This window comes from Lonchura striata, chromosome 3, assembly GCF_046129695.1.
Source record: "Lonchura striata isolate bLonStr1 chromosome 3, bLonStr1.mat, whole genome shotgun sequence".
NCBI lineage: Eukaryota > Metazoa > Chordata > Aves > Passeriformes > Estrildidae > Lonchura > Lonchura striata.
Genome location: NC_134605.1, coordinates 87,955,076 through 87,969,119, shown reverse-complemented (window position 1 = coordinate 87,969,119; position 14,044 = coordinate 87,955,076). Strand labels below are relative to the sequence as shown.

General features: G+C 37.6%; 1 protein-coding gene across 1 annotated transcript in view; it reads right to left on the bottom strand.

Moving 5' to 3' along the window:
* The window catches only part of LOC110468097 (protein eyes shut homolog), a 597,595-nt gene that overhangs the window by 37,978 nt on the left and 545,573 nt on the right, over positions 1-14,044 (bottom strand). Inside the window, exons 31-32 of the mRNA XM_077782364.1 lie at positions 11,971-12,143; positions 973-1,155 (exon numbers count right to left, since the gene is read on the bottom strand). Coding sequence (XP_077638490.1) covers positions 973-1,155; positions 11,971-12,143 — 356 coding nt within the window. The remainder of the gene's footprint in view (positions 1-972; positions 1,156-11,970; positions 12,144-14,044) is intronic.

Here is a 14,044-nt window from a genome sequence, read left to right as displayed (position 1 = left end):
GGGTACCTGTAGGTCAAGGGCCCTATCTGCAAAAGTCATATGATGCTCCAGATATGGTAAAAGATCTACTAAAGTAGTAGATACTTCTCCTATTACACCTAAATCACTTTCCTACTGTGATGGCTTTAGACTTAAGACACATCATCCAACCTCCCTCCTAGGCTCCAACAATCCCATAGGACAGGTCCCACCCCAAAAGTTAGGTCATGCTCCAATTACAGAAATGATTAAGAAAAAAATAAGTTACTTGCTTCTTATGAAGTATGTATGACCTATGACTGCTTTAAGTCTGCATCAAATTACATAAAATTTTCTCAACTTTCATTATTATTATGGCTTCTGTTTGGGGTAATGATGAGATGGACAGAACACAAGTAGTGTTACCCATGCCACACCGATGCCATGCAGCCTGCCACAGAGGGGTGCTGTGGAGAGATACCTCAAGTATTGTTAAACTATTAGTACAAATACTCTGAGTAGATCTATATAACCTGCTTCTCAGCTGTGTTAATCAGACCAAGTTGAATGCCTTGCTACACAGACTTTAGCTCAATTTACTCATAGATAGCTTGGGTTAAGTTGCAATGAGAGATCTCAGGGTTGAGGGTCTCCTATTTTGTGTAAATAACACAGTGTTCAATGATCAATAATGAAATTTGTGTTAACAACTGAAAAAAGGGAACCTTGACTTTCTAGTTTTCATTTATTTTGTTCAGAAATACACTCCCTCAGATTAACTGCTGACTTCACTTACTGGAAGCAATTATATTTCTCCTTAATAAAAATAAACATTTATACAACCTGATAGATTACTCTGTCTTTATAAAACAATACCATTTTGAAGATGTTCTTTTCCCACTAATGACATTATATCTTAAGTAGAATCAAGAAAAAACCTGTGCATATTTTTATTCTACTTGTTCAATAAGATTTTGAAAGCTTGTAAAGATAAGTGATACAAATAAAGCCTACCTTGGCCCTTCTCTCCAGTGAAAAAAATCAGGTTATCTTGTAAAGCAGAGTGGTGGTTTGCCAACCAAAATTTCAAGCGAAATTCATAGTAGAAGGTGATATTTGGGATTGTAGAATAAGCTAGGAATGAGGTATAGCCAAAGACATCTGTTCCACTGAAACTTGGTTGAGTAATATTAATAGCTGTATTAAAAAAGAATAAATTCAGTGTTAGGGCAAAATGTTCAACATAGGCTTATTTTAAAAAATGAATTATTGACAACTACTGCCATCTCCTGGAGTCTAAGTAGCATTGCTACAAGCAACAATACCCTAATATTTAATCAAGACTCAGACAGACGTAAGAAAATGTAAACCAAAATTTTCCTGTTAAAAGAAATGCCATCTCTGACTGCAATTTGAGTGAAAGTGAGTACAAGGACGTGCTGACAAGATTGTGGAATGATAATTCTTCACAGGTAGAGGAAATAAGAAAAAGAAGCATCATGAAAATATGAATTTGCAGCACAGTGAATACATGAATGACAAATAAAATGAAGTATATACATGTCTGTGCAGCAAACAGAGTGCTGGTGCTGAGTGCCGACATGGCTCCTAGGGGCTGGCACCCAGTAGCCAGACTGCTGTAGTCAGTTCCTGGAGCTGATGCTCAGAGATCACTGGTTCACTAAAAACAGGAGAAAGAGGAACGACAGCTGAAAGGCTGGGTCTGGGAGTAGATTTAAAATATTCGAGCAGTTACCTCCAACCAATCTGCACACCAAACATGACTGGATACAGCTTTATTAATGAAGGCAGTCTGAGGGACTGGGGGAAGAAGGAATACAGATCTGCAAATGCACAAACCAGATAGGGAAATGCTAGTAAAGGATTATAATACTCCCCAAAAAAAATCTGTATTAGCCTAAATACATCCAGGCACTTAATGCTTACAGGGTGTGAGAAACAATAGAATGTAATTGTGAAAATATCATCACCTCTAGAGTGTGGAATCTGTTTCTAAATTTGTGGCCTGGGAAAGCTGCCGTATTGGCACTGATGTGGCAGGCATTGCCTTGGTACCTGCATCTGAGAAAAGGTACAGACACAGGCATGGCAAACCTTTTCTAGCCCAGACTTGGAGTTTGCAGCAGTACAGATTGTACTGTCCCATATATTGAGCACTACTCCACACATGTTGCCTTGCTCTTGATCTTCGATGGAAGCCAGGAAATTTCCATATGAAACAGTGGTTTCATCCTAATGAGGAGGACACCGGAAATGAGTCTGACTGAGCACAACCTCAAGCCTCAGACCTCTGTGAGTCATGGACTGAATTGGAGACACAACACAACTTTCCCATATTTAAATCTCATATTCCACCCATATTCCCTTAGATTACTTGAACATGTCTGAAGAACTCTCAAATTCTGTATTTTTGCTAATTCAGGAAAATATGACACATGGACATACCCTTTGATGCAAAGTATTCTTCCTCTTTTACTTTTTTTTTCTCCCTCCTTCTTGTTTGTGTCTTTATGTTTATTTAATAAACCATAAAATATTTAAGAGACAGGAAGATTTTAAAATAAAGGAGTCCTTTTTGTTTATTGTCCTTTCCTGCTTCAATTTATAATGGGAAAAGCAAATTCTTTTATGTACCTTCACAGAGTCAGATAATTTGGTTTGCTGGCAAGAGTCTATTCCTGACAAGTTATTCCCAACAGGGGATAACTCTTTATCCCCAAGATGAGATACGCCATTGTCTCAGCTGTTTCCTTAGAGCATTCTAAGTGGGAAGTTATTTTCTTGCCTTTGTACTTGCTCCTTCCAGTATTCCATACAAAGCTGGATTAAAGATTGACAAAGAATGTAGGAAAGCCACAGACCTGTCAGAAAGAGTCCAGAGGAGGCCACTAAGTTGACCACAGGGCTGTAACACCTTTCCTATGAAGACATGGGAGTGTGAGAGAGCTGGGGTTGCTCAGCCTGAAGAAGAAATGGCTCTGGGGAGACCTTGTAGCAGCCTTCCAGTACCTAAAGAGGACTTACAAGAAAGCTGGAGAAGGATTGCATGAGCACTATATGGAGCTATACATCCATCAGTCATGTAGTCCTGAAGGGCAATAATACTTTTTAAGGCAACAGGAGTCCCATGGGCACTTTTAATAGAAACTGTGACACACTATTTTGGTTTCTCCACTGTATTGAAGAAGTTTCTCACACCTAGTAGAAGTCAGATGCAGTATCTAATTAACCACCCTATCCTTAGTGGGTTGGCACGTGCAGGTAGGCACAAGTCTGCAAATAGTCCTCCCTATGCTGGTCTCTGGAGAATAAAATGTATTTAGAAATATTAATTAATAATGAGTCAAAAGCTTATATTTCTGGCTAACTCAATCTATCTAGCTTGACAGCTATTCCTTATGTTATCTGAACAACCACTTATAGATTTTATACCATGTTTTTAATCATGTTTCTTCTTTACACTAAGTATTGTTTGTCAAGAGATCTTCATCCAGTTGCATAAAAAAGTGAAAGATCATCAGTAAATGTTCATTGGTGTTTGAGATTCGTTTCATGCAATGACCTTCATTAATTTGATTTTAATGCAGACTACTTTACCATACTTGTACATAATTTTAACTTAAATATTGAAAGAAAAAGTATGAAAAATAGAGTGATTGGCAAAATCATGTGAAACAAAACAGCTCCACCTTTCTTTTTATTCTCTACCTCTTCATTATAAAGCTATGGAGCCAAGACTGCAGAAAATTGCATAGTATTTTCCTTGGAACACTGTCCTTCTAAATAGTATTTGTAAAATGTTTGAAGCTGGTTGAAATAGCAGAGGGCACAGCTACCTTCATTGGGATCCTTTTCTTTTCCAGTCTGGACATCATCCAAACTGATTTTTACTCTTGCTCTTGCAGTGCACAGTCTGAAGTGGTAAAGAACAGAGATGTGTCCCACCGACTTTGATTGTGAGCCTTGCTCGCACAGTCCAAACTAACACTGTGACTAAAACACACATTGCTCTGACAGAGTACTGAAGTTTTTTATCAACTTTTTGTCCTTGATCTTGTCCTGTGTCTCTCTGTCAGTTCTATGTCATTCATCATTCTGCTTTTTCTTCATTCCCAGTATTGAACAAGCAATAATGCATGATATGTCCCATTGACTCACAAACAAATGACAAATTATCCCATTATATAAATGTATCAATATGGTTGACTACTTACTTCCCTAGTATTGTATATTTCATCAGAGCTAAGCATAAAAAATGGGATTTAGAAAAAAATCTACACCTTGAAAAGAAATCTTAACTATGTGAAGAGAATAGTGACAGAAAAAAGTGAATAAAGGTTTCGTTATCTTTGAATTTTCTGTTACAAGTTAAAATTAATGTTCCTTCAGCATACATCTCAGACCACAACTTTAAAATACACTGCAAAAACCAAGACACATTAAAGGGGCAGAAAGAGATAAAGACTTCAGGCTACAGAACTGCCATCAGATTATACACTTTTTTAATATTACCACTGACTAACTGTGAACAGTTGCCAGCTCAGTATCTGGCTCCAAGATCAGCAGCCATATACAGTGTGGGATGAATAGTATAGAGTTCTCCTAAAGATCTGCTCATATTTCATAGAATCACAGAATTACAGAATCATCAAGGTTTGAAGAGGCTTTCACAACTGTCTCGTTGAGCCAAAAACCTGGCACCACCATAATCACCATATCCCCAAGTATCACATCCAGATGCCTCTCAAATGCTTCCAGAGATGGTGACCCCACCACCTTCCTGGACAGCGTATTCCAATGCCTAACCACTGTTTCAATGATATTGTTGGATTAGATATTGGTAATATCTAATCTGAATCTCCCATAGTGCAATTTATGGACATTTCCTCTTGTCCTGCCCCTTGAGACATGGCAGAAGAGACTGACCCCCACCTCACTACAGACTTCTTTCAGGTAGCTGCAGAGCAATGAGATTCCCCCTGAGTCTTCTCCAGACTAAACACACACAGTTCCCTGGGCTGCCCCTCATAGGACCTGTTTCCCAGACCCTTCAGTTGCTTCACTGTCCTTTGGACAAGCCCCTGACCCTCAATGTTTTCTTTGGTGAGAGGCCCAGAACTGAGCACAGCATTTGAGGTGTGGCCTCGCCAGTGCCGTGTACAAGGGGACAATGCCTGCCCTGCTCCTGCTGGCCACACTATTGCTGATACAGGCCAGGATGGCATTGGCCTTCTTGGCACCTGGGTACACACTGGCTCATGTTCAGCTGTTACCTCAAATTCCTTTCATTTGAGCAGCTCTCAAGGCAGTCTTCCCTAAGTGATACACAGGGCTGTTGCAAAGACAAATTATTTGCAAAGACAATATTGAAAAAAGAGTTGAAATTACTACTAAGTGTTGTATTTTACAACTAATAAAGTCTTCCAAGCTGTGATAGATTGACCCTGGCTGGACACCATATGCCCATCAAAGCAGCTAAATCACTCCCCTCCTCAGATGGACGGAGAAAATAGAATGAGATTACGTGGCTTGCGATAAGGACAGGGAAAGATCGCTCACTGTGTAGCACGGCATCCTGCCCCTCGCCCCCAACCCACTCAAACTTATCTGTTGTTACTTAACCTGCCAGGTAACTCCAGCAAGGACAAACTGTCTTGTAGTTAGTTATTTTGGCATCATGGAGGTAAGGCTGGTCTGACATTTCCCAGCTGCCAATAAACATTTTACTGTTGAAGTGAGATCTGGGAAGAGAAGCCAGATTTCTGACTGACAGACATCTCAATTTACCATAAAATCATACCAAGCTTTCACAAAGCAGAAACCTGTACATTTTCCTGGAACTGCGTGGAGTTTCTCCCATGAGTAGGGATGCTTCATGGTTACTCCTCAGGGATTAAGGAAAGGAATCTGTGCACATTATTGTAATTTCGGTGGTAAATTACATTCGACTCCTAATCAATACTATTTATTTTGCTAGCTTTAATATAGCTATATCCCTTATAGAGTTCTCTGTTTTATGTTATGCTGCAATCTACTAGTAGCTGTTTTATAATGTGTACTAAGTAATTCTGATTAAGATCTTTCATCTCTTATCTCTTGTCTTTTTAATAAATAATTCATTTTTATAAATAGATCTGTTTTGCCATCTTTCGAACTTGTGGTCCAGAATAATTCCTTAAATTTAAGTTTCTGCTGAATTCTGAGGCTAAAGCAGGGCTTGTCTGCTCTCATCCCATGACAACCAGTTCTGTCATGGACAAAACAGGCTTGACTTGAGGAAAAATGTTAATTGAATGAGAGTATGGCAATGAGAAATAAAACCAGTTCTTAAAATATTTGCCCTCTCCCTCCCTTTCTTCTTGACCTCAACTTCTGAATTCTCCATCTCCTCCTCCACAACTGGCACAGGATGATGGGGCATGGGGGTTGTGGATGAGGCCTCTGCCACTCCCTCCTCCTCAGTGAAAGGACTTTTCCAGCATGAGTCCTTTCCATGGGCTGCAGTTCTTCATAGCATGGGTTTCCCAGAGGGTCACAAGTCCTACCATCAAACTGCCCCAGTGTGGGCTCTTCTCTTCATGGGTCCACAGGTCTTTCCAGACCCTGCTACAGCACAGGCTTCCCACGGGGTCACAGCCTGGGATCCTCCATGGCCTGCAGGTGGATGTCTTCTCCACTGTGCTCCATGGGCTGGAGGGGGACAGCTGCCTCACCATGGTCTTAACCACGGGCTGCAGGGTAACCTTGCCATGCAAACCCACTTTATTCACTGGAAACTCTGGGAAGTCCAAGGAGGAAAAGATAAGGGGTGATAGAGCTGCAGGATGGTGCTGTGCCAGCTGAGGGTTCAAGATGGTAGTAAAATACTCCTGATGTCTGGAAGACTGCTGCATCAAGAGTTAGCAATCTGCTTAATGGGTCATTCAGGTGTATGACTTTCCCTCCCCACATCCAGGACTTATGTATTTCTTTTTTATCAGTCTTGTGGCACCAGTGACCATGGAGTCATCAGTTTTACTTTGGGAACTGAAATGTGAAATAATAAATGTGACTTCACTGCTCAGAGATGAAACTATGATTCTGAAAAACTGCTAGTAGAGTAGTGACATTAATAGTGTGTGAGTGTGCCTAAATGTGTTTTTTACAATTTTTATGACATTTGTCACATTGGAGGCATGGGGGAAATTAAAGCCCAGTGAAAATAAAATAACCCAGAAAATAAATTCTCTTAAACAGTAAGAAGAGCAACCCTGCAGATTTTTTAGTTTGAGGAAATTCCCTTTGGGCATCTGCTGCCACCAAACTGCACAGCTCAGTCTGCAGACCCATACAGCTCTGAAGGTGACATTGAGTGCCAAACATAGCTGCACAGAAACAATTCGCTTGCAGGCTGATTTTCACTCTACAGAACTTGAAGCAAGTGACTATTCCCACTTTAACACTTTGAAATTAATTTTGTACATGGGGGAATACATCCCACTAAAAACCTGCTGGAATCCCTGGGGCTGTGAAACATTACCATAAGTGTTGCTCAGAAATGTTTCAAGGAAGAACCTTACAGATTGCTGTGAATGACCCTTTCCAGGGTGTGTTTGCTAAATACAGTGTCACAGTTAGGACTCTGCTTCATGTTGTCTCATATGTGAGCATATGTGAAACTAAGCCACTGAAGTTTGGTCTAAAACACTGCAAATGACACAATTACTCATTTTAGCAATGTACAAGCCTTTGAAATCCTTCTTCCTTTAAATCTGCATTTGTACTTACAAAGTGCTTGCTATTGATTCTTGGCTCAACAAAAGGCCTCATGTTATGACCAAGATCTTCCCAGAAGAGCCTCATTTCTTGAGCAACATATTATTACCAACAACACCAGGTGTACATTTCTAGTCCTGTTGAATGAACCATTCCTGCTTCACTTGCATTTAGGACGCCATTACCATCCCACAGTACAATGATACACTGATATTCACTATTTAAAAATTCTGCATCTTATATATCAAAATTCCTTTTACTCAGATATTTCAAGCATTCTGATCTTATATTTTAGAGACTGTATCAATCTCCTGTACAAACCAGGAAATGCCTCCATTCCGTGCTTAGATAGAAGTGTAAACAAAAATAGGAAAAAAAAAAAAAAAAAGGACAATAAAGGCTGCTTACAGAGATGGTACCAATTTAACAACTCTACAATTCTGTGATATTAAACACTGGAGAAGACTTATAGTCTGCAAAAACCAAAACGCAAGCAGCTTTTTGCTAATTTAAATGTGAAAGGAAATTTTTCAGACTAAGGGTTTGAAAGCGGGCTGCTTTCACACAAACCTACTTAAAAGCTAGAGCTCAATAACTGGACTCAATTTAGATTATACAGATCCCTTTATCTGCAGTTTAAAAAAGCAAAGTCACTTGGGGGAATTAGTTAATCTGCCCACGTAGACATAGGCTCTGTAATCTCATAGTCTCTTTTCCAAAGGGTTGGGTATTGATGGTGTTCTCCTTCTTCCCTCCACTCCCAGCCCCCCAGCCAAGCTGGAAGTCACAAAGGCATTTAACTCTGCAAATCAACAGTCAAGTCACACCCCTATCCCAGGAGCCACCAGCCCATCACAGCTCCATCTCCATAATCCCAGAGGAGCACAGACCACAACATCAGACAGGACTCAAAATAAGGATTCAAAGGAAGGAACACCTTGTCCAGATTTTTCCCAGGACTGTCAGGATACCTTCAGCCCTAGTGTCAAGGTGTGACACAACCCATGATGAGTCAACATTTTGGACAGAGGGGTGTATCTACCATGGGGTATGGGACACATTATGAGATGCAGCTGAAAAGCATTTTGGAATCGCACAGGATTCATGGGGGTCTAAAAGAGAAAATTAGGTGATTTGGGGAGGAACAAGAGTAGAGACAAAAAGGGCCGGGCATATGTAAATAGCTCAGAATGCTTGTCTGGCCATGTCCTCCACCTGATCAACGTGGCCTGTACTCTCTTCTGTTTTATATTATCATCCCCCCTCCCCCTGGCCCATTATGCCGTAGCTGTGTAGGTTCTTGAGAGACGTTTCAATGTATAATGGTCAACTTGCAGTCAAAATAACATTGTCATCTAATGATAAAAGCAATAAAAATGTGTAGTGAAAGATAATGCATCTTGTTATGTATATTTGGAAAAATGGGCATGCTTTTGGCAGCTTTATTGATGTCTGAAACAAGCATAGCATAGCAAATAAACTCAGAGCCATTGTTACAAGCCTGCTTAGACTGGAGTATGCTCCATCTGATTCAGAAATGTAAAAAAAACTCTTGTTAGACCTAGACCTTTTCTATTTTTCCATATTTATATAGGTTTGTCTAATGGGAGTTACAATCTGTCCTTACATTTTTGTCTCATTTATCATATTTACAATAGTCTAATAATTTTCTTCACTTTTTGAATGTTATCCATTTCACATAAAATTATGTATTTTTAACTTGTCACATCAAGAAATTTGGTTTTTCTTAATTTTTTCCCATTTCTCTCTCTTTTTTTCACTTATTAGTGACAATAGTTTTATTATAACTTTTCCTTACATATATTGCTGTTGCTCTTAGCATGACTTCCAGTCCTTAACAGATTGGAGGTCTGTATCTGTGGGCTCATTTATGGCTCTGTCCACATCTTGATTTATCCTTACTTTGTCTTTTGAAAATAATCTCTATTGGTGGGAGCAGCCAAGCTGGCATGAAATTGCAATTCTATTTGGTACGTTAGTTATATTCATTTTATCAAATAATCACTGTGATATCTCACTTGTTCTGTGTTGCTGAAGACCAACTATTATTTGATAAACATTTTGATAAACGGCTTTTCTTCAATGTTTCAGAGACAAAGTAGCAAGCATTAGGTTGCTAATCTGAATAGTAGAGATAATGTTACTGTGTATCTTAAACAAAAGATGATTCAATTAAAATCTGTGCTTCTTTCCTTCATTTTTAATGGATCATTTCTTTCAATTAAATTTATTATCTGGAACACACATTTTGTCATAGTAAACAATTAAGTTTGCCTTCTGCTTCTAAAATAATTTAAATTGTTCTATCATTTTAATTAGGGAATCTATCATTATCTTCAAATATCTCCCAAAAGTATGGTTTTGATGTTGCTGGGGCTATCTGTAAGGATATATCCAGCCTCCACTGCCATTGTGGCTCTCTTTCTCCCTTCTTAGTTTTAGAAAATATGATAAAGGGGCCTCTTGCAACTAATTTTAAGACATCTGTGCTCAATTTATTTATATTTCTTCTAAATTGTTAAGATACAGTTCAATAAAATAATTTTTCATATTCCAATAATAGTTTCTTATATTGTCAGCTGATTACCTTAGATTTATGTCCTGCAAAGCTGAGTGTTCTTTCTCATTTTGCTTGATTATAATGATGATCCAGACAGTCTTCCCTTTCCACTCATTAAAATTAATTCTTTCTGTGCTTCCAAAGACTCCAGTTTTGTAGCCCAATCAAACTAATGAATTTCTATACTTTCTCTCAATTTAGGCTCTCAATTTTATGTAGTCTTTTAATTTAGAGACAATTAAATACAAAGATCTGCAGAAAAGCCTCATTGAACAGCTACAGGGAAAAAACATTAGATGATATTCAGCGTTGACAGATGTAAATTGGGGTGGACTACAGAAACAGTCCTAGCCTTAAATACAGGACAGTGGGCTGTAGGTGTTGGAAATTTTAATAAGCACTTTAATGAATATGTCAGTGCACTCATAAAAGAAAACAGAATGGGAAACAGAAAGAAAACAGAAATGGGTTAAGTAAGGGCAGAGAGACAGAAAAATGTCAGACACCACTGAATAAAGCAGTGGCACTATCACACCTTGAATATAGCACCTTGAATCAGCTCTGGAGCCTCATTTTAAATAGGATGCGGTGGAATTGAGAAGGAACAAAGAAATGCAGCTTGGATGGCTAGAGATGCAGCAAATGAAGTCCCAGTTTATTGCTACTGTAAATTAGGAAAAGTTACCAAGAAATTATCATACATGTTTCAAATACTCACTTCTATTTGCTATCAAGTATCATGGTTAGGTGAAAACAGATAAATCATAAGTATTAATCTACTGAAAATTTTGGAAATAAAATTTTAAAATAAGACTGAAATATGTATATGAAATGACAAAATAACAATGTGATAATTGTTTAATATTTATTTGAAAAGGCACTTCATGTGCACCACTAAATGAGCTCGAAACCAGTGATTATTTTCTATATGTAGGTTTTTCAATCATTACTTCTTGCTGCATTCACTGTTAGGGGAAAGAATACCTTGGATATTCACACACAGGAATTCCTGACCTAGAACAATCATTATAATCAATGCTCAAGGAATAAAAGTCCTTCCTTTGACAATGTTAGTCAAAGTGACCTATTTCCTTTGCTTTATTATTTTCACTTCATCCTGTCTCCTGTTTCACAGCAAATCACTTAGTAAATTTTAAATTGTCCTTCTTTTTGACCTGAAAAATTAATCAAATTATGGTATATGGTTGTATTTTTACAATCCAGAAAGTATTATTTTTACACCGCTTTAAATATGCAAAATGTACAAAATAATGCTTCTGTAAGCAGACAAAAAAATCCAACTACAGGAGAAACCTATTTCTCCAAAGGATCTCTCACTTGAATCTCTCAGTTTTTCCCCAGGTGATTTACTAAAACATCAAATGCTACCTGGTATTTCCCAGCTCCTCCGAGTAAACTCTCAGCTTCTTTGATGCCTCTGTCTACCTTTCTCTGGCTGAAGCTTTAATGAAACAACACAGGGAAAAAGTGATCAGCTTAGCCATTATTTGTGTGTGATTGGATTTGGGGCTGTGTTTTTAGGTGGGGAGGTGGTGACTTTCAGTGTTTTATTTTTAAAAAGTTTGACATGTTTCTTACCACAACTTCTATGAATGATAGAAACTATGACCAATGCATGAAGAAATGTTTCTTACCATCACTGCAGAGGATGCCAGACCTTCCATATGGACACAAGCAAACAGCATCTCTCCTGGACTTTGGAAAACATGTAGCACCATTTCCACATGAATTTTCATCACAAGTTGCAAACTGGCAGAGTTTTCCAGTGTAGAGTTTAGGGCATTCACAATACCAATTTTCTTCATCACTGAAAAATTTAAATTAAAACAAACAAACAAAAAAGTGTAAGGACCAAAATGCATTTAAAACAAGCAGAATAGGATTTACACTTAGAGAAAATCTGTGCCACCTGACTTATGGTTGTAATAGATATCTGCTTTTACTAATGTTCCTGGCATTAAACATGACAGAATGCCTTATTAGGACTTGAGATGGCAGTTTATTTTGGGTTTAATTTTAAATTATATTTTTTCTTTCTTTTGCTGATAAGATATGTGACTTTTCTAATGTCTTACTAGTTGTTTGTGCTGCTTCTTTCATAGCATAGTCAAAATAACTGCTACAAAATAACAGGTCTTCTATTATGTCTAAAAAATTGAAAGTATATGAGAACAAAAAGTGAAAGTTACTAGTTTATTTTGCAACTGGAAAAATCATTTGTATATTCAGGTACTACACAGAGTTTGTATGTATACAGTAGGATGCAGAAAATCCTGAAATATGAACACTTCCAGTAGTGATTATGCTGAACTTAAAACAGTATAAACAGGTATATCTCTGCTATCATGTAACTTTTGTTCTCAGTCATAGAAAGAATATTAGAATAGGCAAGGATAAAAATAAGTTGTAACCAGTCTTGAGGGTTGACAAAACTGACATTTAGAAATGTACATATTCTGGTTGTACCAATTTTTTTTATGGTACTCAAAGATAGCACAGTGACAGATATAGTAGGAAAACCAAAGCAAATAGGAAAACATAACAGTGCAAGACATTCCCATCTATGATTTATTATAAATAGAATTTCACAAAAGGTCTTATATGATTTTTCTCTTATATTATGGATAAAAATAGATGACAGCTAGATAGGTCAATTCATGTGGTTGCTCAGTATTCATGTACTTCCTCAGTATTGAACAGACACATATCTGTCTTTTACTTGAAAAGGTCACATGTACCTGTGGGTATAAATGCAGAAGACATGGTGCATGTTGTGTCAAATCACACTCATTGTGGTTTTCCAATAATAGCATAATCATTAAGATGAGCATTGATAAAATTTCAAATACATGTCATGTCTAAACATTCATTATCTGCTTATAATATCCACGCAATCATGTTAAAGAAAATAATCTCGAGCTGAAAGACCTCCTGTATTTTAATAGAGGAAAATAAGTAAGCCTTGTGACAGTCCTTGCTCATAGCAGTTGATTAGTGTGTTCCTAAACTGACCACCCGCAGAGCTGGGGAGTGAGGATCTCAGCTTGAGAGTCTACCAGAATGAATCTCATGAATAATGCCTCCAGACACCTTTACAAAAGAAAATTGCTATCAGCTGCAATAATAAATTTCTGTGTGTAGCCTATTCTATTTATAGATCTGTTGCAGACAGCATGAGAGGAATCTAAATGAGCTACTGGATTGCTTTCATTTGTGCAGTATTGAAAATTCTGCTTTTGGAGGTTTTAATATCAGCATTACACAGTTAAGCTAATTAAAAAAGAACTAATGAACTGGATTATTCCTGGAAATCTTCAATTGTGGGTGATGATTTTTAGTTATCAAGTGTATTCAATTTTTTATAGAAAAAAAGGTGGATCATCTCTGCTGACTGCCATGAGACACAGACTTCAGTCTTCACCTTTAAAGAAAAAAATTTCATACATTCTTTTAATGACTGTATATGCAAACATTAGCCATTACTTTTTATAGACTTTTGCTATTGTAGAGAAGATTAAAAATAGCAGGTTGCATAACAAATTGTGAGTAGTTTATGGTTTACAAAATAAACAATGTTATTTCATTATTGGTGCTGTAAGATTCTAATAACAAAGAAGAATGATTCCTGATAAGGCAAAGAAAACAGTTTTTTCGGACATCTACCAAATGATATAAAACTTGAAATTATAACAGCTAACGACAGAGAAA